This window comes from Hypanus sabinus, chromosome 15, assembly GCF_030144855.1.
Source record: "Hypanus sabinus isolate sHypSab1 chromosome 15, sHypSab1.hap1, whole genome shotgun sequence".
NCBI classification, from domain to species: Eukaryota; Metazoa; Chordata; class Chondrichthyes; order Myliobatiformes; family Dasyatidae; genus Hypanus; species Hypanus sabinus.
In genome coordinates this window covers 305,584-327,914 of record NC_082720.1, presented here as the reverse complement: position 1 = coordinate 327,914, position 22,331 = coordinate 305,584, and the positions used below count along the sequence as shown (strand labels likewise).

The 22,331-nt window shown below is 45.7% G+C and overlaps 2 protein-coding genes across 2 annotated transcripts; one reads left to right on the top strand and one right to left on the bottom strand.

Annotated features, from left to right (window-relative positions):
- Positions 1-5,709: 5,709 nt before the first annotated feature.
- Positions 5,710-17,661, bottom strand: LOC132405725 (uncharacterized). Its single transcript, XM_059990760.1, has 4 exons — positions 17,628-17,661; positions 17,100-17,554; positions 14,563-14,713; positions 5,710-5,767 (listed from the first exon to the last, which is right to left on the bottom strand). Coding segments are annotated over exons 1-4 (642 nt in total). The 3' UTR covers positions 5,710-5,765.
- Positions 17,662-17,722: 61 nt separating this feature from the next.
- On the top strand, positions 17,723-21,531 carry LOC132405279 (early growth response protein 1-like). The gene is made up of 2 exons (XM_059989962.1): positions 17,723-18,149; positions 19,149-21,531. The coding sequence occupies exons 1-2, from the start codon at positions 17,738-17,740 to the stop codon at positions 20,729-20,731; spliced, it is 1,995 nt and encodes a 664-aa protein (XP_059845945.1). The 5' UTR covers positions 17,723-17,737; the 3' UTR covers positions 20,732-21,531.
- The last annotated feature ends 800 nt before the right edge of the window (positions 21,532-22,331 follow it).

Here is a 22,331-nt window from a genome sequence, read left to right as displayed (position 1 = left end):
ATTAGAAAATGGTTCCTTGGTTGCAGTAGTGACCATGACTTGTCATGCCCTTCCCTCTCCACGAAGCATTGCAGAGCCACCATCCTGGTTGTTGTAGTTCCCTGTTTATCTCATTTGCCCAATCCACAGAGCTGACTTCACAGTCTAGGACAGAAATGTCATTATCTCATTGGGTCCACCGGCTACCCTCAACTGGTTCAGCCTGCCTATAAATGCGGTGAACTTGGAGTAACAGGTGAGAGCTGAGAGTCTGCTGGGGCCCGAAGTGAGCTGGCCCTAGAATGAACACAGGAAACCCTTAAACCTGATATACTACTCCCCCTGGACACCCCGTACACCCATACTGTTTTTCTCTAGCTTTACACTCCCCAAGTGCTCTGGTTGCTTCCAGTCAAGATGGTGCTGAGCAGCTGTTTCTGTTGGGGTCGTGGCTCACTTAGTTATTTATTAGTTGTTTTTGGGCTGGCTTTGGGGACAGAGAGAGAAATTCAGAATCGGGTTTAATATCACTGACATATATCAGGGAATTTTAAACAAAACAAATTCTGCCGATGCTGGAAATCCAAAGCGATATACACAAAATGCTGGAGGAATTCAGCAGGTCAGGCAGCATCTATAGAAATAAATAAACAGTCAACGTTTTTGGGCCAAGACCCTTCTTCAGGACTTCATCAGAAAGGAGGAAGATGTTAGAATAAAAAGATGTGAGGAGAAGAGGAAGAACAAGCTAGGAAGTCAGGTGAACCCAGGTGGGCAGGAGAGGAAGAATAGAAACACAGAAAACCTACAGCACAATGCAGGCCCTTCAGCCCACAAAGCTGTACTGAACATGTCCCTACCTTACAAATTACTAGGCTTACCCATAGCCCTCTATTTTTCTAAGCTCCATGTACCTATTCAAAAGTCTCTTAAAAGACCCTATCGTATCCATCTCCACCACCTTAAACCTGTGTCCTCTTGTGGCAACCAACTCAGCCCTGGGAAAAAGCCTCTGACTATCCACACAATCAATGCCTCTCATCATCATTAACACTTCTAAATCAGGTCATTTCTCATCCTCCGTCGCTCCAAGGAGAAAAGGCCGAGTTCACTCAACCTGTTTTCATAAAGCATGCTCCCCAATCCAGGCAACATCCTTGTAAAACTTCTCTGCACCCTTTCTATGGTTTTCACATCCTTCCTGTAGTGAGGCGACCAGAACTGAGCACAGTACTCCAAGTGGGGTCTGATCAGAGTCCTATACAGCTGCAACATTACCTCTTGGCCTCGTACACCCATACTGTTTTTCTCTAGCTTTACACTCCTCAAGTGCTCTGGTTGCTTCCAGTCAAGATGGCGCTGAGCAGCTGTTTCTGTTGGGGTCATGGCTCACTTAGTTATTTATTAATTGTTTTCAAAGTTCATTGGCTGGCTTTGGGGATGAAGTAAGAAGCTGGGAGCTGATAGATTGAAAAGGTAAAGGGCTGAGAAGAAGGAACCTAACATCAGAGGAGAATAGACCATGAGAAGTGGGGCACTAGGGGAGAGGATAGATAGATAGATACTTCATTGAGCCCAAAGGAAATTATAGTGTTACGGTAGCATTACAGGTGCACAGATATACAAACATTAGGAGAGAAAAAAGAATGAAAAATGTTACCTCAACAGTCTAAAAGGAAAGAGTTACCATTTCCGTGACTATAGGGTGACTCATTAAGTAGCCTAATCGCCAAAGGTAAAAATGACCTCATGCAGTGCTCTTTGGAGCAGTGCAGGTGAGGAGAAGAGGTAAGAGGCCTGAATGGGGAATTGAAGAAAAGGAAAGATAGATGGGGGGGTGGGGGCAACAAATCACCAGAAACTGGAGAAATTGATGTTCAGGCCATCAGGTTGGAGGCTACCTGGATAGACTATGACATCTTGCTCCTCCATCCTGAGAGTAGCCTCATTGTGGCAAAAGAGGAGTTCATGGGCTGACATGTCAGAATGGGAGTGAAGATATGAATTAAAATGGTTGTCCAATGTGAAATGCTACTCTTTGTAGATGGAACAGAGGTGCTCGACAAAGTGGTCCCCCAATCTATGTAGGGTTTTACCAGTGTAGAGGGGGCTGCATCAGGTAGCAGTGGATACAATAGGTGACCCAACAGATCCGCAGATGAGTGTTGACTCACTTGGAAGGACTGTTGGAGGTACTGAAATGAGATGAGGGAGGAAATGAGTGGGCAAATGTGACATTCTGCCACTTTCAGGGATAAATGCCAGGAGGGAGATTAGTGGGGAGAGATGAATGGACAAAGAAGCAATCTCTTAGGGAAGTGGGGGAGTTTGAAGTAAATATGTGGTTGGTGGTAAGTCCCATTGAAGATGGAGGAAGTTGCAGAGGCTCATAGGGTGTTCGGTGAGGACAAGAGGAACTCTTTTCCTGTTAAGGCAGCGGGAAGATAGGTTGAATGCACATGCCTGAGAAATGGAGGAGAGTCACGTGAGTGCAGCATCAACCGTGGAAGAAGGAAACTTGCTCTTTGAAGAAGGAAGTCATCTCTGATGTCCAGGAAAGAAAAGCTGTATCCTGAGAAAAGATGTGGTGGAGATGAGGAACAAAGAAAAGGGAATGACACTTTTACAGGAGACAGGGTGGGAAGAGGTATAGTCAAGACAGCAGTGGGAATCAATTGATTTGTAATAAATATTGGTGGATCAAGTGAATTTGGAAGTTGATGACATTTATGAGCTCAGCATGAAGCAGTACCAATGCAGTCATCAATATATTACAGAGAGAGTTGGAGAGCATTACCAGGGAAGTGTTGGAACATAGACTGTTCCATGTAGCCAGTGAAAAGGCAGTCATAGCTGGGGCCTATGTGGGTGCTCATGACTACACCTTGAGTTTGGAGAAAGTTTGCAGATTATTGAGTATGAAGACCAGTGTAGAGGGGGCTACATCAGGTAGTAGTGACAACCCCAGCAGATTTGCAGGTGAGTGTTGACTCCAGACAGAGGAGGGTAGTGATGGGGGTGAACTGGTCGGGTATGTTGTCGAGAAAGAAGCAGAGAATTTTAAGGCCTAGCAACACACACAAAATGCTGGAGGAACTCAGCAGGCCAGGCGGCATCTATGGAAAAAGTACAGTAAATGTTTTGGGCCGAAATCCTTCAGCAGGACTGGAGAAAAGCTGAGGAGTAGATTTGAAAGGTGGGGGGGAGGGGAGAGAGAAATGCCAGGTGACTGGTGAAACTTGGAGGGGTGGGGGATGAAGCAATAAGCTAGGAGGTTGATTGGTGAAAGAGACAGAGGGCCATGGAAGAAAGGGGTGGGGGAGAGCACCAGAGGGAGGTGATAGGCAGGCAAGAGATGACATGAGAGAGGGAAAGGGACAAGAGCACCCTCCTGGCACTTGCCCCAACACCTCCTCCCTCACTACCATTCAGGGCCCCAAACAATCCTTCCAGGTGAGGCAACACTCCACCTGTGAGTCTGTTGGGGTCACTTGCTGATTTCGGTGCTCCCAGTGTGGCCTCCTGTCTATTGGTGAGACCCAATGTAGATTGGAAGACCTCTTAGCCAAGCATCAATGCTCTGTCTGCCAGAACAAGTGGGATCTCCTAGTGGCCACCCATTTTAATTCCATTTCCCATTCCCATTCTGATATATCCATCCATGGCCTCCTCCACTGACAGGATGAGGACACACTTAAATTGGAGGAACAACACCTTATATTCCATTTGGGTAGCTTCTAACCTGATGGTATGAACATCGATTTCTCAAACTTCCAGTAATGCCTTCACCTCCCCCCCCCCCCACCCCAGCCCTTCATCATTTTCAACCCCCTTTCCCTCTTTCATGTTACCTCTTTGCCTGCCCATCACCTCCCTCTGGTGCTCCTCTTCCACCCACTTTTTTCTTTCTTCCATGGCCTTCTGTCTCTTTCACCAGTCAACTTCCTAGTTCTTTGCTTCATCCCTCCCCCTCCAAGTTTCACCTGTCACCTGATATTTCTCTCTCCTCTCCCGCACCATTCAAATCTATTCTTCAGCTTATTTTCTCCAGTCCTGCTGAAGGGTTTTGGCCCAAAACATTGACTGTAATTCTTTCCATAGATGCTGCCTGGCCTGCTGAGTTCCTCCAGCATTTTGTGTGTGCTGCTGGGATTTCCAGCATCTGCAGATTTTCTCTTGTGGGAGCTTTAAGGCCTTCTTGGTGGGTAATATAAATTGTGTAGGGTCTGGACATCAAAGATTAAAATGAAGTGATCAGGGCCAGGGAATTGAAAGTTGTTGAAAAGATCGCGAGCATGTGAAGAATTATAGATGTAGGTGCGGAGGGACTGAACCAAAGGGGGTAAAATGCAGTTCAGGCATGCAGAGATGAGTTCAGTAGGACAGGAGCAAACAGAAACAATGGGCCTACTTGGACAGTCAGGTTTGTGGATCTTGGATAGGAGGTAGAAATGAGCGGTGTGGGGTAAGGAAACTATGAGGTTGGTGACAGTGGATGGGAGATCTCCAAAGTTAATGAGGTTAGTGATGGTGTGGGAGACGAGGGTCTGATGATCGTGAGTCATGTCCTTTCCAAGAAGTAAGTCAGAGGAGGTGTCTGAGAGTTGCCACCTGGCCTCAGCAAGGTAGAGGACAGTCCGCCACAGGACAACAGCACCTTCCTTACCCTGTACTGCTCATTTCTAATTGCTTTGCTGCAGTACTACACTGCACTATGTAAAAAATATATAAATTACAATGAGCAATATATATTAAAATAATTAAATGAGTAGCGCAAAAATAGTGAGACAGTGTTTAAGAATTGTCTTATCACTGGTTCAGAAATTTTATGGCAGAGGGGAAGAAGCTGTTTCTAAAATGTTGAGTGTGTGTCTCTGATGGTAGTAATGAGAAGAGAGCATGTCCTGGATGATGGCGTCCTTAATAGTAGATATTGCCTGTTTTGAGGTACTGTCTTCTGAATATGTCCTCAATGCTGGGAAGGCTAGTGCTCATGATGAAGCTGGCAAAGTTTGCAATGATCGGCAGCTTTTTTTTTATCCTGTTCAGTGGCTGTCCATACCAGACAGTGATGCAATCACTTAGAATGCTCTCCATGTTACATCTGTAGAATTTATTTTGGGTTTTGGTGGCATACTCAAAGTCCTAACGATCTACAGCTACTGACATGTCTTCTTCATAATTGCATCAATATATTGAGCCCGGGATAAATATTCAGAGATGTTGACCCTTGGAAACTCAAAGCTGCTCATCCTTTTCACCACTAACCCCTCAATGAAGACTGGTGTGTGTTCCCTCTACTTTCCTTGACTGAAGTCCATGATCAGTTCCTTGGTCATACTGACATTGAGTGCAAAGTTGTTGAATCATCATTCAACTAGCCAATCTATCTCACTTCTGTATCCCTGCTTATTACCATCTGAAATTATGACAACAGTTGTACCATCAGCAAGTTAGAGGTCAGATTATGGTTTTGAGTCAGGGATGGGTACAGAAAGAGCTTGAGGTGAGACAGAGTCTAGGCTTCACTGTACTTTCGAAGGCCAGTGTTTTGGATGTGTGATGAGAGTTTGATGGTCAGATGTTGAGCTGGCATACCAGCAAGGATAAGGGCTTATGAGTTCCACACCCCCACCTCCCGATTAGAGGGTTCCAGGATCTGTGATTTTTGTGGGTAGGAGGGCTTCTAGTTACGTGAGTCAGGTCTGAGTTCAAGACATAGTAGTCGGGGTCTTGTCCAAGTTTGAGGCCTGGAGTTTAAGGTAGTCATCCATCATTATCAGCAATCCTGTGGTTGATAAGCAAGAAAGATACAGATCAAAGGTTGATCTGAAGTCCAGAAGTTAAGGCCTGATGGACAGAATAATGAGTCTGTAAGTCTACTGGGGAAGTTGAAGCCCCAGTGTCTGGGAATCCACAAGTCGACTGGGCTGGAGACCAGAGGTGGCCTAACTTAAGCTCGGATCTCTGTGTGTATGCGTGGGTGGGTGGGATGGAATAATGGGGCTAGTTTTACTGCTGTTGTTATATCGTTTGTTGTGTTCTGTGTTGTTCTGCCAAGCAGCGTGGGCATGCTATGTTGGCGCTGGAATGTGTGGCGACAATTATGGGCTGTCCCCAGCACATCCTTAGGTTGTGTTGGTTGTTGATACAAACAATACAATTCTCTGTATGCTCTAATGTATGTGTGATAAATAAATGAATCTGAATCAAAACCTGGCTTCTTCCTAAACCTCACATATGCTTCATTTTTTATCTTGACTATTCAGATTCTTCCCACTCACCTTAAACCTATGACTCTAGTTGTTGATCCCCCAACTCTGGGGAAAAGTCTGTGTGCATTTACTCTCTTTATGTGCATAATTTCATATACTTCTATAAGATCACCCCTCATTCTCCCACACTAATGAAAGGAAGACCCAACCAACTCAACCTCTCACTATAACTCAATCCCTCAAATCCCAGCAACATCTTTGTAAATCTCCTCATCACTCTATCCTGTTTAATGGCATCTTTCCAATAGTAGGATTACCAAAATTGAACACAATATTTCAAATGCAGCTTCACTATTGTAATATCTCAATGTGCATATTCAGTGTCCTGAGTAATAAATGCCAGCATACAAAAGCTTTCTTGCCACCCTGTCTACTTGTTCTTGTGCTCATGAGTTCTGTGCTACAACACTTACAAGGCCCTATTGTTTAATTTGAGAGACTTGCCCTAATTGTCTTCCCAAAATGCAATGCTTCACACTTATCTTAATTAAACTCCATTTTCTATTTCTTCAGCCCACTTATCCAGTTGATTGAGGTCACTCTGTAAATCTTTATAACACTGTAAACAACACCACACATTTTAGTATCATCTGCAAGCTTTTGCCTAGTACATTTTCATCCAAATCATTGATATAGATGACAAATAGCAATAGGCCTATCACCAACCACTGGGAAACAATAGATGTAACAGAATTCCAGTCTGATAAACAAACTTCCACCATCAACCTCTGCTTCCTACCATCAACATAATTCTGTATCATCAGCTAGATCTCCCTGGATGCCGTACAATCAAACTTTCCATAGTAGCATACCATGTGGAACCTAATCAAAAGCCTTAGAGGGCCATATAGTCAGGTCTACAGTCCTGTCTTCATCAATCTTCTTGGTTACATCTTCAAAGAACTACAGTGCCTATAAAAATATTCACCCCCTCCACCCACTTGGAAGTTTTCATGTTTTATTGTTTTATCAGTGGATTTAATTTGCCTTTTTTTTGACATGTCAAAGTGAAAACCAATCCTTCCATTATGTCATTTCTCCACTATCTTACAGACTTACTCAGCATTGCATCTACCTTCCACTCACTTTGTAACCTAGTATTGTGGTTCTGATCCCTCTGCCAAATTACTTTTATCACCTCCCGAGTAGCACTAGTGAATGTTCAGGGCGGGGTATTGGTTTCACTCCAGTTAAGGTGCATACCATTCCCGTTTTGTAGAGCATAACAACAATCCAAGAACCTGAAACCCTGCTTCGTGCTTTTACTCGATTATTTTTAATATCCCAACCGGCATGTGACATCGGGAGTAATCCAAACATTACTATCTTTGAGCACCTCCTCTTCAGTTTCTTTCCTTGCTCCTTATACCCACTTTGTAAGACCTTTCTATCTGTGTCATTGTTGCTGTTGTGTTCAATGACTTCTGGCTGCTTATCTTCCCCCTTGAGAATGCAGGTAGACAAGAGGATGCAAGTCATAGCAATGTAAATGGAGATCTTATCTATCTTATCATACTAAGAAACTGTTGAATAGCCTTATGACAGTTTCCCTGTGGCATTATGAGTAATATTTTCAACATTTTGAATCTTATGCCCAATGGAAGGAGGGAGAAGAGAGAATTTCCAGGGTGGGTGCTGTTATGTTTTGTAACTCCAGAAACTAATTAAAAGAAAAGCTCAGGAGCCAGGATGCTTGTCTACTTAGTTTATTGTTTTCCTTTTTTTAATAAGGCATTCAAAATGACTTATGCCATTTATGTATGTCTTACATATAACCCATAATGAATTATGTAAACAAAGAATATATTTACAATATTACTCAAATAATACTGAAATATTAAACAACAACACTGGGTTTTATATATATATATATATAGACACACAACTACTACATAGATATCCATTCCATAGTAACATTTAAACAGTCCTATTCAGGCCTAAAGATTGAATCACTTTGGAGGATTTCTTAGCCTTGTGAGATAATGACTTTCTGGAGGATGGGGGTGTGGTCATGGAGGAGGTTACTCAGCTTCCCAGGAGAGACTTGTGGCTGTGAAACAATCTTGGATTCTGGGGCCTCCTCTGTGGTGGTTGTAGGAGTTGACTCAGAGACTGCAAGAAGGGTACTGATAGTGATAGCTAATTTTCTTCTCTAACAATTGACACTGTTCTTCTTAACTGATCGATGTGTCATCTCCAGATGATGTCAGATACAATCTCCACTGTTTAGGAGAGTGGTCCAGTTCTGTCTTTAATCTTTCTAAGTACCCACTTTTGATCATCTCTGTAGTCCACCAGGATTGCTTGTCCAGGAGTGAAACATTGAAGCTCCTTGTTTGAGAAACTCTCAATTTGTCTCAGCTATTTGACCTACATATTCCTTCTGAGATTGAGTTTGAGGAGATGCAAGCATGAGTGCAGAGTATGACCCAGGAGCAGCATAGTAGGTGAGTTGCTGGTTGTGGGGTTGCCTGCATTGCAATATGCAAAAAGGAAATTGGTGAGCTTCTGATTCAGTAGGGTAATGTGTTTTGCTGGCATTGCTCGCACTACATTCTTTTCCTCTAAGCAATTTGTAGCTTGGTAGTACCGTACAGATGTAATATGTCTTATTTAATTCATTTTCAGGAATAACTCAAATTGTTCTGCAAGAACTGTGGTCCATTATCACTGACTTAAATGTTCTGGAACACCAGTCCTTCAGAAGAGACCTCAACATATCAACAGTGTGCGAGGCTGTAGTGGAAGCTATTGGGAACATTTCTCTCCACTTGATAGCTGCATCCACTACTACCAAGAAATTTGTGCCCATGAATGGTCCAGCAAAATCCACATGAATCCTCTGCCAAGGCAATGTAGGCCATTCCCAGGGATGATACTCTTGGCATCTTCTGAATGTATTGGCATCCCAAGCAGTGCATGGCAAGCTGCCCGATCTGCTGATTTATCCCGGCCACCAGACAAAGCTTCGAGCTAACTATTTCAGTTTTACCAAATGTAGCTTCTCCAACTCTTTAGCTCTCAACTTGGATGGGACAAAAACTCTCAATGCTCACATAGGGCAATTTGCATCAAAGGTAAGTTCATCCCGCCACTGGTAATAACTGCACATTCCAGCCATTTTGGGTGGTCTGTGTGGGGTCTTTTCTGTTTTCCTTTGGTTCATCTCTGCCGTTATAGGAAGACTTTCAATTTGCATTAGGAAGAATATACCAAAAGGATTGTCTGCTTTTGTAAATTTTTCAGATGTTTCCTTTTCCAAGAGTAAATGGAAAAACTTACCAGCATTTCCATGATTTGTCATCCTCTTGAATTCGATTGTGAAATTGTGTTTTCTAAGAAACAGAGCCCATCTCTGCATTCATGCTGCGACTGTTAGTGGAACATCCTTCTGCAGATTGGAACTGGACAGTAGTTGACAATCAGTAATGCGGGTAAACTCTCTCCCATACAGGTACCGATTGAAATGTTTTACAGCCCAAATTGGACTCAAGACTTCTCTGTCATTCTATACATAATTCTTTTCTCTGTTGTGGAAAGGGAACATGATGCAGAGGTTTTGAAGAATTCACTTCCATCATTCATAACATGTGACATAACTGCATTAATAACATAAGTCGAGGCATCACAGGCAAGCTTCAATGCACTATGTGGATCATAATATGTGGGTACAGTGTCTGATATCACCATTCCCTTTGTCTTTTGGAAAGCCACCTCACAATGTTTATCCTTTTCCATTTCTTCCCAAACTGTAGTAATGACTTCAAGGGGTGGAGCATGTTAGCCAGATTTGACAGGAACCTGTTATAGTAATTGACAAATCCTAAAAAGGATTGTAACTGTGACACGTCCTTTGGCTTTGAGGCATTCACCACTGCTTGAATTTTCTCAGCAGCTTGTGTAATTCCTGTGTATCAATAGTGTGACCATAGTAAGTTATGTTTAGTTTCGAGAATTCACAAAGGGTATGGGGTTTTGTAGCATTGTGCTGTCAGTCCATAATCTTCTAATCTTTATAACCTGGTCCATAGCTTTCTACCAGAGTGCAGGTGCAGATGCTATTCCAAAAGTAGGCCTATTATACTGATAAAGTCCCTTGTGACTGTTTATTGTGAGAGACACTTCGGACTCTTCTTCCATCTCTATCTGTAGGTCAACCTCAGCTAAGTCCACTTTACTGAAGTGTTTTCCTCCAGTAAGTTTTGCAAAGATATACTCTATCCTGGGCAGAGTACTTTCAGTACTGGGTTGAAGGTGACCTTAAAATCACCAAAAATCCTGGCAGACCCAACCTTCTTGGCTACTGGGATACTGGTGTTGCCCATGGGTTCCACTCAACCTTGACCCACTTAGGATCCATGTAATCTCACTTACTGGCTACATTATCATGGATAGTATAAGCAACTAGATAGGTTTTGTAAAACTTAGAGGTGGCATTTTCATTTTATCCTTGATATGTTTGTGTTTTCCAGTGCCATCCTTGAATACTGCTGTGGCATCATCCAGTACTTTAATTAGTTTACTTTCAATTGACTCTACTGCAGGGGATGTGACATGTAAATTATGGATGGATCTCCAGTAAAGTTCTAGCCTTATCCAATCATGGTCCCATAATGTTAGCCCCCCTGTTTTTACTACATACAAGCCAAATGTGGCTTGTTGGTTCTTGTATTTCACTGTTACTAAGGAGTTATCTTTTCTCCAATATAAGTTCTTAGATATCTGTAGGTTTCAGTTCAGTATCTTGGAAATGCTGTTCAAACTTATTTTCTGGGATGACTGAAACAGCTAAACCAGTGTCTGATTCTATTTTAATTAATTTGCCATTCACGCCAGTGTAAGCCATATTGCTTGTCTCTTGTTGGTTTTCACATTGAAAATCTCAAGGCTAGTCAGTCCTGTGTGACTCTCATCAGTATCACAATTTTCATCACTAAGCATGCAGATTAGTCCTCTTCTTGAAATTGCAACTTGACTTTTTATCTTTTTCTGTTCCCTAAGCATTCCATTTGTTTTTGTCTGTTCAAAGTATGTGTTGTATTCCATTGCATTTTCTGCAGTTTCACCTTCAAAACTGAATTGGTCTGGTGTACGTGAGCCCATGTGATAATAGTAAAAAAAATATTCAGTTAGGCATGCCTATATCTAGACTCTACAATTTTATTCACTCGCAATTGCAACTCAATTGCATTTCTGTTTGCTGTTTCCATTGATACAGCAATTTCAACTGCTCTTTTGAATGTGAGTTGTGCTTCAGTTCGGAGTTGTTTTTGAAGTTTGATGCAAGATTCCACTAACTAAATGATTTATCAGTGCACCATGAAGCCCATTACTGAACTGACAATGTTTGGACAATTTCTTCAATTCAATAAGCTGAAATGGACTCCCTTCCTTTTGATTCTTCATATAAAATCTAAAGTGTTTTGCAAATGACAATGGATTCAGTTCTAAATGTTCTTAAATTACCTTCATAATATCAACAATACTCATTTCTGCTGGTTTGGTTGGAGCAGTTAAACTTGTAAGCAAACTGCATACTAGCAAGACTGGCACTCATTTTTCTTTGGTCTTTTCATTTGTTTCAAGATACAGCTCAATTTATTCAGTATACATCTGTTGTGGAATCGAATATGTGTATCTTTCCAATGTAGCCAGCTACTTTTGTTTTTTTAATTATTATTGTCACCCAGTACTCACTGTTTATGAACCTTTGACCGTACTCGTTTGTTAATTTCATCCATGTTTTTTTTAACTTGACCGCCTCTGCCCCATTCCAAAGAAAAACATGCTGCACTTCAACAGGTAGGTAGTCATGCAGCAGCTATGAAAAGAATACAGTCAACATTTTGGGCCAAAGGGTTTCGGCCTGAAACATCGACTGTACTTTTTTCATAGATGCTACATAGCCGGCTGAGTTCCTCCAACATTTGTGTGTGTTGCTCAGATTTCCAGCATCTGCAGATTTTCTCTTGTTGGAGGTAAGTAGTCATCTTGGGTTCATTTTAAAACTTCCTTATCATCACTGTTATGTAACTCTAGAAAATAATCGAAAGTAAAACACAGGAGCTGGGTTTCTTGTCTACTTAGTTCCCCCCTCCTCCTTTTGTAGGAAGGTGCTCAAAGATGACATGATGCCATTCACATACTTCTTACATTTAAGCCGTCATAAATTATGTAAACAAAGTCAAGCAATATATTTACAATATTACTCAAACATTACTGATATACTAACTACACTACAGGTAGCATCTTTGGTTATGCTGGCTGCTTAACTAAAACATAGAGACATAGAAAATAGGTGCAGGAGAAGGCCATTCGGCCCTTCGAGCCTGCACCGCCATTCAGTATGATCATGGCTGATCATCCAACTCAGAACCCTGTACCTGCTTTCTCTCCATACCCCCGATCCCTTTAGCCACAAGGGCCATATCTAACTTCCTCTTAAATATGGCCAATGAACCGGCCTCAACTGTTTCCTGTGGCAGAGAATTCCACAGATTCACCACTCTCTGTGTGAAGAAGTTTTTCCTCATATCGGTCCTAAAAGGATTCCCCTTTATTCTTAAACTGTGACCCCTCGTTCCGGACTTCCCCAACATCGGAAACAATCTTCCTGCATCTAGCCTGTCCAATCCCTTTAGAATTTTAGACGTTTCAATAAGATCCCCCCCCCAATCTTCTAAATTCCAGTGAGTATAAGCCTAGTCGATCCAGTCTTTCTTCATATGAAAGTCCTGCCATCCCAGGAATCAATCTGGTGAACCTTCTCTGTACTCCCTCTATGGCAAGAATGTCTTTCCTCAGATTAGGGGACCAAAACTGCACACAATACTCTAGGTGCGGTCTCACCAAGGCCTTGTACAACTGCAGTAGAACCTCCCTGCTCGAGTACTCCAATCCTTTTGCTATGAATGCCAACATACTATTTGCCTTTTCCACTGCCTGCTGAACCTGCATGCCCACCTTCAGTGACTGGTGTACAATGGTAGAAAGATACCAATCAGTACAGAGGAGGGTGGTTTTCATGATGTGCTCAGCTGTGTCAACAACTCTCAGCAGATTCTTACAGAAATGGGGAGAACAAATGCCATACCAAGCATAAAATGCCAATTTTTTTTAAACCTCCTGAGGAAGTACAGCCGCTATGAGAGTTCTCACCTTTCTTGAGATCAGCATGGTTGATGTAAACATCAAGATGTGCACTGCACCCCCTCACCCGTTCCTGGACAAAGACCAGCTCATTTGTTGACATTGAGGGAAAAGATGATGTTATTACACCATGTTACTAAACTCTATCTCCTTCCTGTACTCCGACGCATCATTATTTGAGACACGGCTCCTGACAGTGGTCTCATTCCTCAGACTTGTAGATGGAGTAAAACTGAATCTGGCCACCAAGTCTTGAGTGCACATGCAGTAAGAATAGGGGCTGAGAGTGGAATCGTGGGGCAACACTGGGCAGGGGTGTTGTTTCCTGTCCTTACTGACTATGGTCTGTTGATAAGTTAAAGATCCAGTTGCAAAGGGAGGTGACGAGTGCCAGGTTTAGGAGTTCGGTCGGATGTGTATCATTGAAGGCGGAGCTGTAGTCAATAACCAATAAAATAAGTGTCTTATTATTATTGTTGTAAGTGTCTTATAACTGTCTAGGTGAGGCACAAAATAAGTGAAAGGCCAGCCAGCAGACCAGTTTCAGCGGTAGGCGAATTGCAGTGTCTGCGGGATTGAAGTTAATATATGCCATGACAAGCCTCCTTGAAGCATTCATTGTGATTGATGTGAAAGCCACTGGGCGGTAGTCATATGACCCTATTTTTCTTAGGTACTAGGGACCTAACTCTGTTCTTTTTAAAATAGGAGGGCACCTTAAATTGAAACGGGGAGACGTTAAAAATGCCAGCTATTATTCCTGACAGATGCTGATCTGTGCAGGATCTAATGACGTCGCCAAAGACGCCTTGGGAGGCAAATGCTTTCTGTGGGTTCACTCTCTGGAAGACTGGTCTTATGAACGCAATGGTGACTTCCTAGGGCATTAGAGGAGTCAACAGAGATTGATAAAGTTTAGTGGAACTCAGGGATATAGGCAAGCGTTGCTAAAGTCAAATTATCCAGGATCTGAATGAATGGAGAGATTAAACGGCCATCCCACCAAGGTTCTGCATTTTCCCAATCCACCCCGCCAGCTTTCCGCGTGTACCTGTGCTTTTGCTTTATTCGAGGTAAAGACGCTGACTATTCCGCTAGCGCTCAGGTTACCCTTTACCCTCAAATCAATAATTATTTCATAGAACACAGTCAGACCTACAATGCGGTTGGACCTGCAAGCTGTTATCGGAAAGTGTCATGAATGTATTCACAGACTTCCACAGGCAACGGTAGAAAGTGACAGGAGTTGGGAGCCGATCATAAACTCGACCAATGGAAGGAAGTGGGAGAGCCTTCGGGTCCAGCAGCATCTGTGGAAACAAAGGCCAATTTCAGAAATGAATCGTGACGTGTTAGGTTGCGGAGGGAAAGGGACAGCGAGAACAGTAAACATACAAATGATGAAATCAAACAGCAGGCAAGCCTGTGGGGTTAGCCGCAGTAAATAAGCGCAGGGACAAAATGAGCTGACCATACTGATGCCTGCAATACTGACCTGCAAGCCTGTTAACGCTGACTACATTGGCTGGTTCTTCCCCGTTCCTCTGTACCACCCTTTCTACAGGCCCATTATCGTGTTCTTGTTCGAAATTAAACCCCCTTCCCCCCCCCCCACCACCCCGCCGCCGCCGCCGCTGGCTCCCTACATCCCCAGCAGCTCGGGCTATGCCCGGCTCCAGTGATCCGATACGGTAGCGGGTTCCACGCGCGTTGCTAGCGTCTGAATCCCTGGAGTCCGGATTGGATTCCATCACCCTAACCCACGGATTCCCTCGCCGCTCCAGTCGTCTGAAGGTGCAGGGAGCAGCGTGTGGATCAGTGACTGTGCACCCACTCAAGGGGAAAGGTACGGTCTCTAATGCGTAGGGTAGGAATGGCATGTGGACAGCCTGTGAATTTGCCCCAGGATATTGCCAGACGAACAGCGTGCGTGCCACGCTTGGTATTCCCTTGAGCAGGATTCTGCAGCCAGCTCTGTCACTGTGCGCATCGGATGGATCCGGGGGCGGCAGCCTTCCCGGGAACCCCGCACAGACACAGTGACGCAGGAATCGCTGATCAAACACTTGGCAGCGAGCAGGTGCAGGTGACTGGAGCACGCAGCCGCACTGCAACCTGACTGCGTCGAAAAGCCAGGCTGGCAATACGCCATCTGTAACCAAAAAAAGTGCAGAGATTTAGCTGGGAAACCCAGTTTCAGCTTGGGGGTTGTTAAGAGATTGCAGATAATCTTCCACGCTCGCTCACCTCCACTGCCCGGCACTATCTCCCTGACATCTTACACTTCTCCCCAGTCTTCCCTCGCTACCCTAACCCTCCATCTCGCTTCTCCACTTGCGATGCTAATGCAGGGTTTCTGTCCGAAACGTTGACAATTTATTTCCCACTATTGATGTTGTTTGATTTGTTTACTTCTTCCAGTAAAATGTGTGATGCTCTTTCTCTCTCCGGGGTGGTTTGACACAGTCTGTGGGGTTAGTTTTACTGTAGAGAGGCCACTGACAGTCTTGGGGATATCCCTCCTTATACCGGCTATCTTTAGTCTTCACTCTTCATCCTGCGGTAGGGTGGCGGGAGAGCAGAAAGCAATCCCCCCCCCCCCCCCCCCCGCTGCTCGATGCAATCAGCCCTCCAGTAGTTAATTCTTATGAACATTCGTGATGGGCCCTGTCAGGAGGACACCACAACTTACTGGACTGAGGCATTCGGACTAACTGACCAGGAGTGCTGAGTTAGAGGGGATTCAACCTGGTGGTTTTGGGTACGGACTCGAGAGACAACCGATTACAAAAAACGTTTCCCCGATTCACATTGCCGTCGTATTTGCACCGCCCCATAGAACTTCATGTAAACTGAATGTCTGCAGTGGGAAACGCGGGGGCTGCGGCAGGAGAGTCGGAGACCGACAGCGCTCAGCTCAGCGACTGGGAACTCCTCTTTCACAACACACAGGCTCTCCTCGTCACTTTCTTCCCAACCCATGCACCTTTCTTTCTCCGTCTCCCTCCCTTCATCCCCGCTTCGTCCATTTCTCCACCTCACCGTATTTCTCGCTCCTCTTCCTCCCCGTTTCTCCATCTTTCTCCCACCGGATTTCCCCCTCCCTCCCCGTTTCTCCCCTCTCTCCCTGTTTCTCGCCCTCTCACTCCCTCCCTCCCCGTTTTCTTCCCTCACTCCCTTCTCCCTCTCCCGCACCCCGTGCCCCCTGCTTCCCTTTTTCTCCCTTTCTCCCACCCCGTTTTCTCCTCCCTCTCACCCCGTGCCCTCTCCCTCCCTCCCCCTCCCTCCACGTGTCTCCCCCTCCCCGCGTTTCCCTCACTCCCCCTCCTTCCCCAGTTGTTTCTACCCTCTCTCTCTCCCTCCCTCTTCGCACACTCTATCCCTTCACTCCTGTGTATCTGCTTCTGTTAGCACACATCCTTTACAGATCAGAAAATATAAACCCGGACTTTTCGGAAATCTGATCTCTGCTGGGGAACCGAGGCCGGCTTCCATTAAGACAGTTGCTGATGTGATCTGTAGGAATCCCATGCTGACAGAGCGGGCGGTCCCACCTCGCGGTGTGTCTGATACGGCGCCCACGCACCGTCGTCGGAATAAATATTAAACTTCGATCAATATTCGGATTGCGTGTACAGGGTCAGCGAGGGAGAAAAGTTGAGCGCGGGGGACACCACATGAACAAAACTGGCTCACCCTCCAGTCTGACCAGCAGAAGGCTCCCCACCATAGTCCTGGGTACCCGCACCGAATTACTCTGCGGCTGCGGCCAGGATCCCATGGCCGCAGGGCAGAGGACGGGAGCCTCCGTGTGACTGGGGCGGGGCTGGGGCAATACATGGAAAGGGCGGGGCTGTAGGAAAAGATCTCGTCAGTAGCCGGGTGGGACGAGGTCCGCAGCACTGGAAGTCGAGCTGTGTACGGGGGGGCGCCGGGAGGTGGAGGGTGCAGGACAAGGCGCTGGAGCTCCAGAGTTCCCCACCGACGCCGGATGATTGGCAACAGCCGGCGCCTCTCCTCTCCTCCTAGGCTAGCCCGGCGGAAGCGCCATATTTGGAGAGGGTCCGGGAACCGCCGGATGCCCAAATATGGGCCGGGGAGCGGTGTGACCAAATATGGGCAGGCGGCGCCCGGGGACTTCCGGCGACCTCCTGAGGCAGGAAAGCGATCTAGGCTGAACAAGGCGGCGGGCGGCAATCCCGGCCCGCAGAGGGGGCTCCTTACCCCACTTGCAGAGGGGTAGGGGGGTCCCTCTCATCTCGCTACGTCACAGGGTCCCAAGCGCTGGAACGGGCACTGCCCAAACATGGGCTTCCTGCGCTCCATATTTGGGCATGTACGTCAGCGGCGGGGCGGAGCCGAGCCTGCTAAATAGCGGCGGTTGCCGGGGAAAGCATTCATCCCGCGGGAAGAGAGTTCAGCGGCTCAGCTCGGCTCGGCTCGGACCGAGGAGGAGGAGGAGGAGGAGGAGGAGGAGGCGGCGGCGGCGGAGGCGGCGACGGCGGAGACGGAGACGCCCCGCCTGGAAGCCTCAACCCATTTGCCCAGCTTATCCCCCGGATCCCGGCATAATGGTGACCAAGGCGGAGATCAGCCTGCCGCCCCTGTTGCCAGAGCCACTGTACCAGGCTCTAGACTCTTACTCGAAGCTGGACGATGCGCTGATGACGGGGACGTTTGTCACCGCCTCCACCGACCAGCCGTTCTATGGGGAACCCCTCGAGCAGTTCGAGCATCTGCCGGCAGGTGAGTCCCCGGCCGCTCCGCGGAATACCCACCCCGCATCCAACACCGGGCTCTCCATCAGCCGCAGTCCGTGCACCTCTAACGTCCAGATCAGCTGCCTCCCCTTCACGCAGGACTCACACCGGGGACTTGCGGTGTGTGTTCCTGTGCCGAGAACGCGCCAGCGAGAGAGCAGGGAATACCTGGGGAAGACACAACGCTGACATGCACAAGAAAATCCAAACACAGGTTTGCACGCGGACTCGGGCGTCACGCACAATTCGCCGAAATAAACAAGAGGTGCATACACAGATACACACGGAACAGGCGAGGTTCTGAAACATTCTCAGGAAACGACAGGGGAATACAACCTTAAACGAAGTGCAGTGAAGTGAAATAAACATGGGACTTGGGAAAAAAAGAATGGACAAGGCGAAATCTACACAGACCAGCAACGGTACACTGGAGTAAAGAAGCTTGGTGAAAGGGCAAAAAAATGGATGAACTGATTGGAATATGCAAGAAGAACGACGGGTCAAAGTGAAATTTACATACCCAAAGGCTGCTGAGATATACGTGCACTAAAATAAAATCTGGACACATGTCCACAGATAAATAAGCAAAATGAATTACACATATTATAACTGTGCTTTCAGCTGGCGAGGTCCTGAACACTAATTTCCCAGCTTCACTGCTCCTTTGTCCCCGGGCATTCCGTTGTACGTTTTTGACTAAGTCCCGGTATCTCCATTTCTGGCAGTCCGTTTCAATATCCCTGTGCCGCAAAACAGATGCTATTCCCGAACATACTTAACCGGACGAGACTGCAGTGAATATTTCACTGTGTAGACAGAGGCACAACTCCACTATACAATGTAGGTGTACAATAGAGGTGGATATACTATCGAAGTGTCTAGCAATTGCATAGATTGTCCAATTCGAACAATTATTCCTGAATTGTTATATCATTGCCGCTTTTTCGATGCAATTGATTAAAATTGTATTCTTTTCTTTTCTCAGACACGTTTACAGATATTTCACCCAGCGGAGATAAGTCTCTGATCGAGTCGTTCGTAACCCAAAACTGCAGGCTTCCATCGGTCACCTACACAGGTCGCTTCTCACTTGAGCCCGCTTCCAACAACAACCTGTGGCCCGAGCCGCTGTTCAGCCTGGTAAGCGGCATCGTTAGCATGAGCACTCCCAGCTCAAACTCGGCCTCGTCCAGCCAGCCCATCCAGCAAAGCCAGTCCAGTGCTGTCTACTCTGCCCCTTCCACCTTCACCAACTCCAGCTCCGATATCTTCACCGAGGCACAATCTCCGGGCTTCCCCTCCCCCGGTGGCTACTCCAACACTAAGAACTGCAGCTCCAATTTCCAGCTGCCAATGATCCCAGACTACATGTTTGCCCAGCAGGAGGACATTACTATGAGCAACTCTGAACAAAAACCTTTTCAGACACTGGAATCCAGAGCTCAGCCTTCTCTCATTCCTCTCTCCACCATCAAAGCGATCGCCACGCAAACCAGCTGTTCCGAGATCAAGAACGTCAGTACTTATCACTCTCAGCTTATCAAACCATCCCGGTTAAGGAAGTACCCCAACCGACCCAGCAAGACACCCCCTCACGAACGGCCGTACGCCTGCCCGATGGAGACCTGTGACCGGCGCTTCTCACGGTCTGACGAACTCACTCGCCATATTCGAATCCACACCGGCCAGAAGCCATTCCAGTGCCGTATATGCATGAGGAACTTCAGCCGGAGCGACCACCTCACCACGCACATCCGCACACACACAGGCGAGAAGCCTTTTGCCTGCGAAATCTGTGGTAGGAAGTTTGCTAGAAGCGATGAAAGGAAGAGGCACACGAAAATCCACCTCCGCCAAAAGGAGAAGAAAGCTGAAAAGACCATGTGTATCTCTAGCTCCAATACTCCAATTACTTCCTACCAGTCCCCTGTAACCAGCACGTATCCCTCAGCTGTAGTGAGCACCTCTTTTGACTCCCCTGTAACCAGCACGTATCCCTCAGCTGTAGTGAGCACCTCTTTTGACTCCCCTGTAACCAGCACGTATCCCTCAGCTGTAGTGAGCACCTCTTTTGACTCCCCTGTTACCAGCACGTATCCCTCAGCTGTAGTGAGCACTACCTTTGACTCCCCTGTTACCAGCACGTATCCATCCTCAGTAGTGAGCACTACCTTTGACTCCCCTGTTACCAGCACGTATCCATCCTCAGTAGTGAGCACTACCTTTGACTCCCCGGTCACTAGTGGTTATCTTTCTGCAGTAGTGAGCACATCATTTGACACCCCTTCCACAAGTGGTTACCTTTCTGCAGTAGCAAGCACTTCATTTGATACCCCTGTCACTAGCACTTACCCCTTGGCAGCAGTGAGCACCTCTTTTGACCCCTCAGTCACCAGCACGTATCCGTCCGCAGTAGTGAGCATGTCCTTTGACTCCTCATCCACCAGCACTTATCCCTCCGCAGCAGTGAGGACCTCCTTTAATTCCCCAGTCACCAGCACCTTTCCTGCAGTAAACCCGGCTACTTCAGACATGTCAACACTTACACCAAGGACAATTGAAATCTGAAGTTGTTGGGGTCTCTAGAAATGGACATGTTTTTATATAAACATGCTATTGTGTACATGTGCCAAACTGTACCCTCTCAGCATCTGCAGGCACTATTGCCTAATTGGAGGGGGTATGCCTTTTCGTATTCCATCCTGTTTAACCTGGAATTGGCAGGGGATAACTTGGTAAACGTCTCTGTCGTGCAATACTGTCATCAATGTTTTTGAGCAAATGAGACGCAGTTGGAATGTCGTGCTACCAGCATGTACCAGAGATGTTCTTATGTCAGGGAAGTTACCCTGGTGGTTGCCAAGTGGCTGAACTTTGCTTTGTCCTTTGGTTGGTCTTAAAGTTCCGATAAGTCTGTGTGCCTTTCATGTGCAGCTTGCTAACACGTATTTCTGTTAGTGGATGTGACGCATCTAAGCCTTAAGGTGGAAAGAAAGACATGGTCAAATAAGGCACTTTGTAGTGGGGGGAAGGGAAGAAATGCCAAAACATTTCTCTCGAAAGTAAGCAAAAAATATCTAAAGTATATTTTTGTAACCTGTGTAAATAGATTCAGAGCCAGGATGTTGCTGTTACCTACCGAGTAGGCGGTGTATTTTTTGTATGTTCTCAATTTGCGTCCAACTGGTAAATACATTTCAATGTAGAGTGTTTGTTAACGGAGCACCTGCCTGTTCACGCTTCATTCAATGGAATGCGCTTTACTGGCGAGTGGATATTTGGTGTACAATATACCCTCAAGGAAAAATAAATCTTTTAAAGATTTCTCTTACATTTGTTGGGCTATGACTATTTAAAAACAAATGCTGGAATCCTGAAATTAAAGTTCTGCTTAGCAATCAAGTACATCCCCTCGGTCTGCAAGATTTTTTCAAGTTACCTTGGCAGTATTTTTGATAACCCAAATGTCTGTAAAAATCGATCTGAAAAAGGCATATTTCATTTTCCAAGTACGGCCAGTTTCCAAATGAATACATTCTGACCTTCAGTATAGGAAGTTACTCCCCCAGGTATAACTATTCACTCCACAAACCATCAAACTAATTAAGAGAAATGATTACCTACTGTCTAATCTTTTCAAGCTGTACAGGACTGAATGATCAGTGGTTTACAATTAGGTTTGTAATGCTTAGCTCACACTGACAATTACTGTACCATGCATATATAATATCTTACCTTGGCAGCAAGCATAAAGTGCTACTCAGGCACAGGAAACCAGTTAACTTATCACTTAACAAAAAAGAAGCAGTTGGTGTGGTGTCTGTCAAGTAGAACTGCTAGGAGTGCAAATTGCACCAGCTGTGTTCTGAAACAGAATTAGGTTTATTATCACTGACATATGTTGTGAAATTTGCTGTTTCAAAACAGCACTGCAGTGACAGACATAAAAATGACCATAAATTGCAAAATAAAAAGTGCAAAAAAGGAATAATGGAGTACTAACTCATGAACCATTTGGAAATCTGATGGTGTAGGGAAGAAAGTATGCCTCAGCCATTGAGTGTGGGTCTTTAAGATCCTGTAACAGTGGTAGTCAGATGAAGGCATATTCTGGATGGTGAGGGTCTCTAGTGATGGATTAGCTGGACTAAGGGACCTGTTTTCATGT

Excerpts from the sequence above, each read along its gene's own strand:
- LOC132405725 (XM_059990760.1), bottom strand. The coding sequence starts at position 17,661 with ATGAGAGGGACCCCCCTACCCCTCTGCAAGTGGG. Across the intron at positions 17,555-17,627 it reads CCTACCCCTCTGCAAGTGGG|GAGGTCGCCGGAAGTCCCCG; the intron begins GTAAGGAGCCCC and ends TTCCTGCCTCAG. Across the intron at positions 14,714-17,099 it reads TCTGCTGGTCAGACTGGAGG|ATGCTGCTGGACCCGAAGGC; the intron begins GTGAGCCAGTTT and ends TTGTTTCCACAG.
- LOC132405279 (XM_059989962.1), top strand. The coding sequence starts at position 17,738 with ATGTACGTCAGCGGCGGGGCGGAGCCGAGCCTGCTAAATAGCGGCGGT. Across the intron at positions 18,150-19,148 it reads GTTCGAGCATCTGCCGGCAG|ACACGTTTACAGATATTTCA; the intron begins GTGAGTCCCCGG and ends TTCTTTTCTCAG.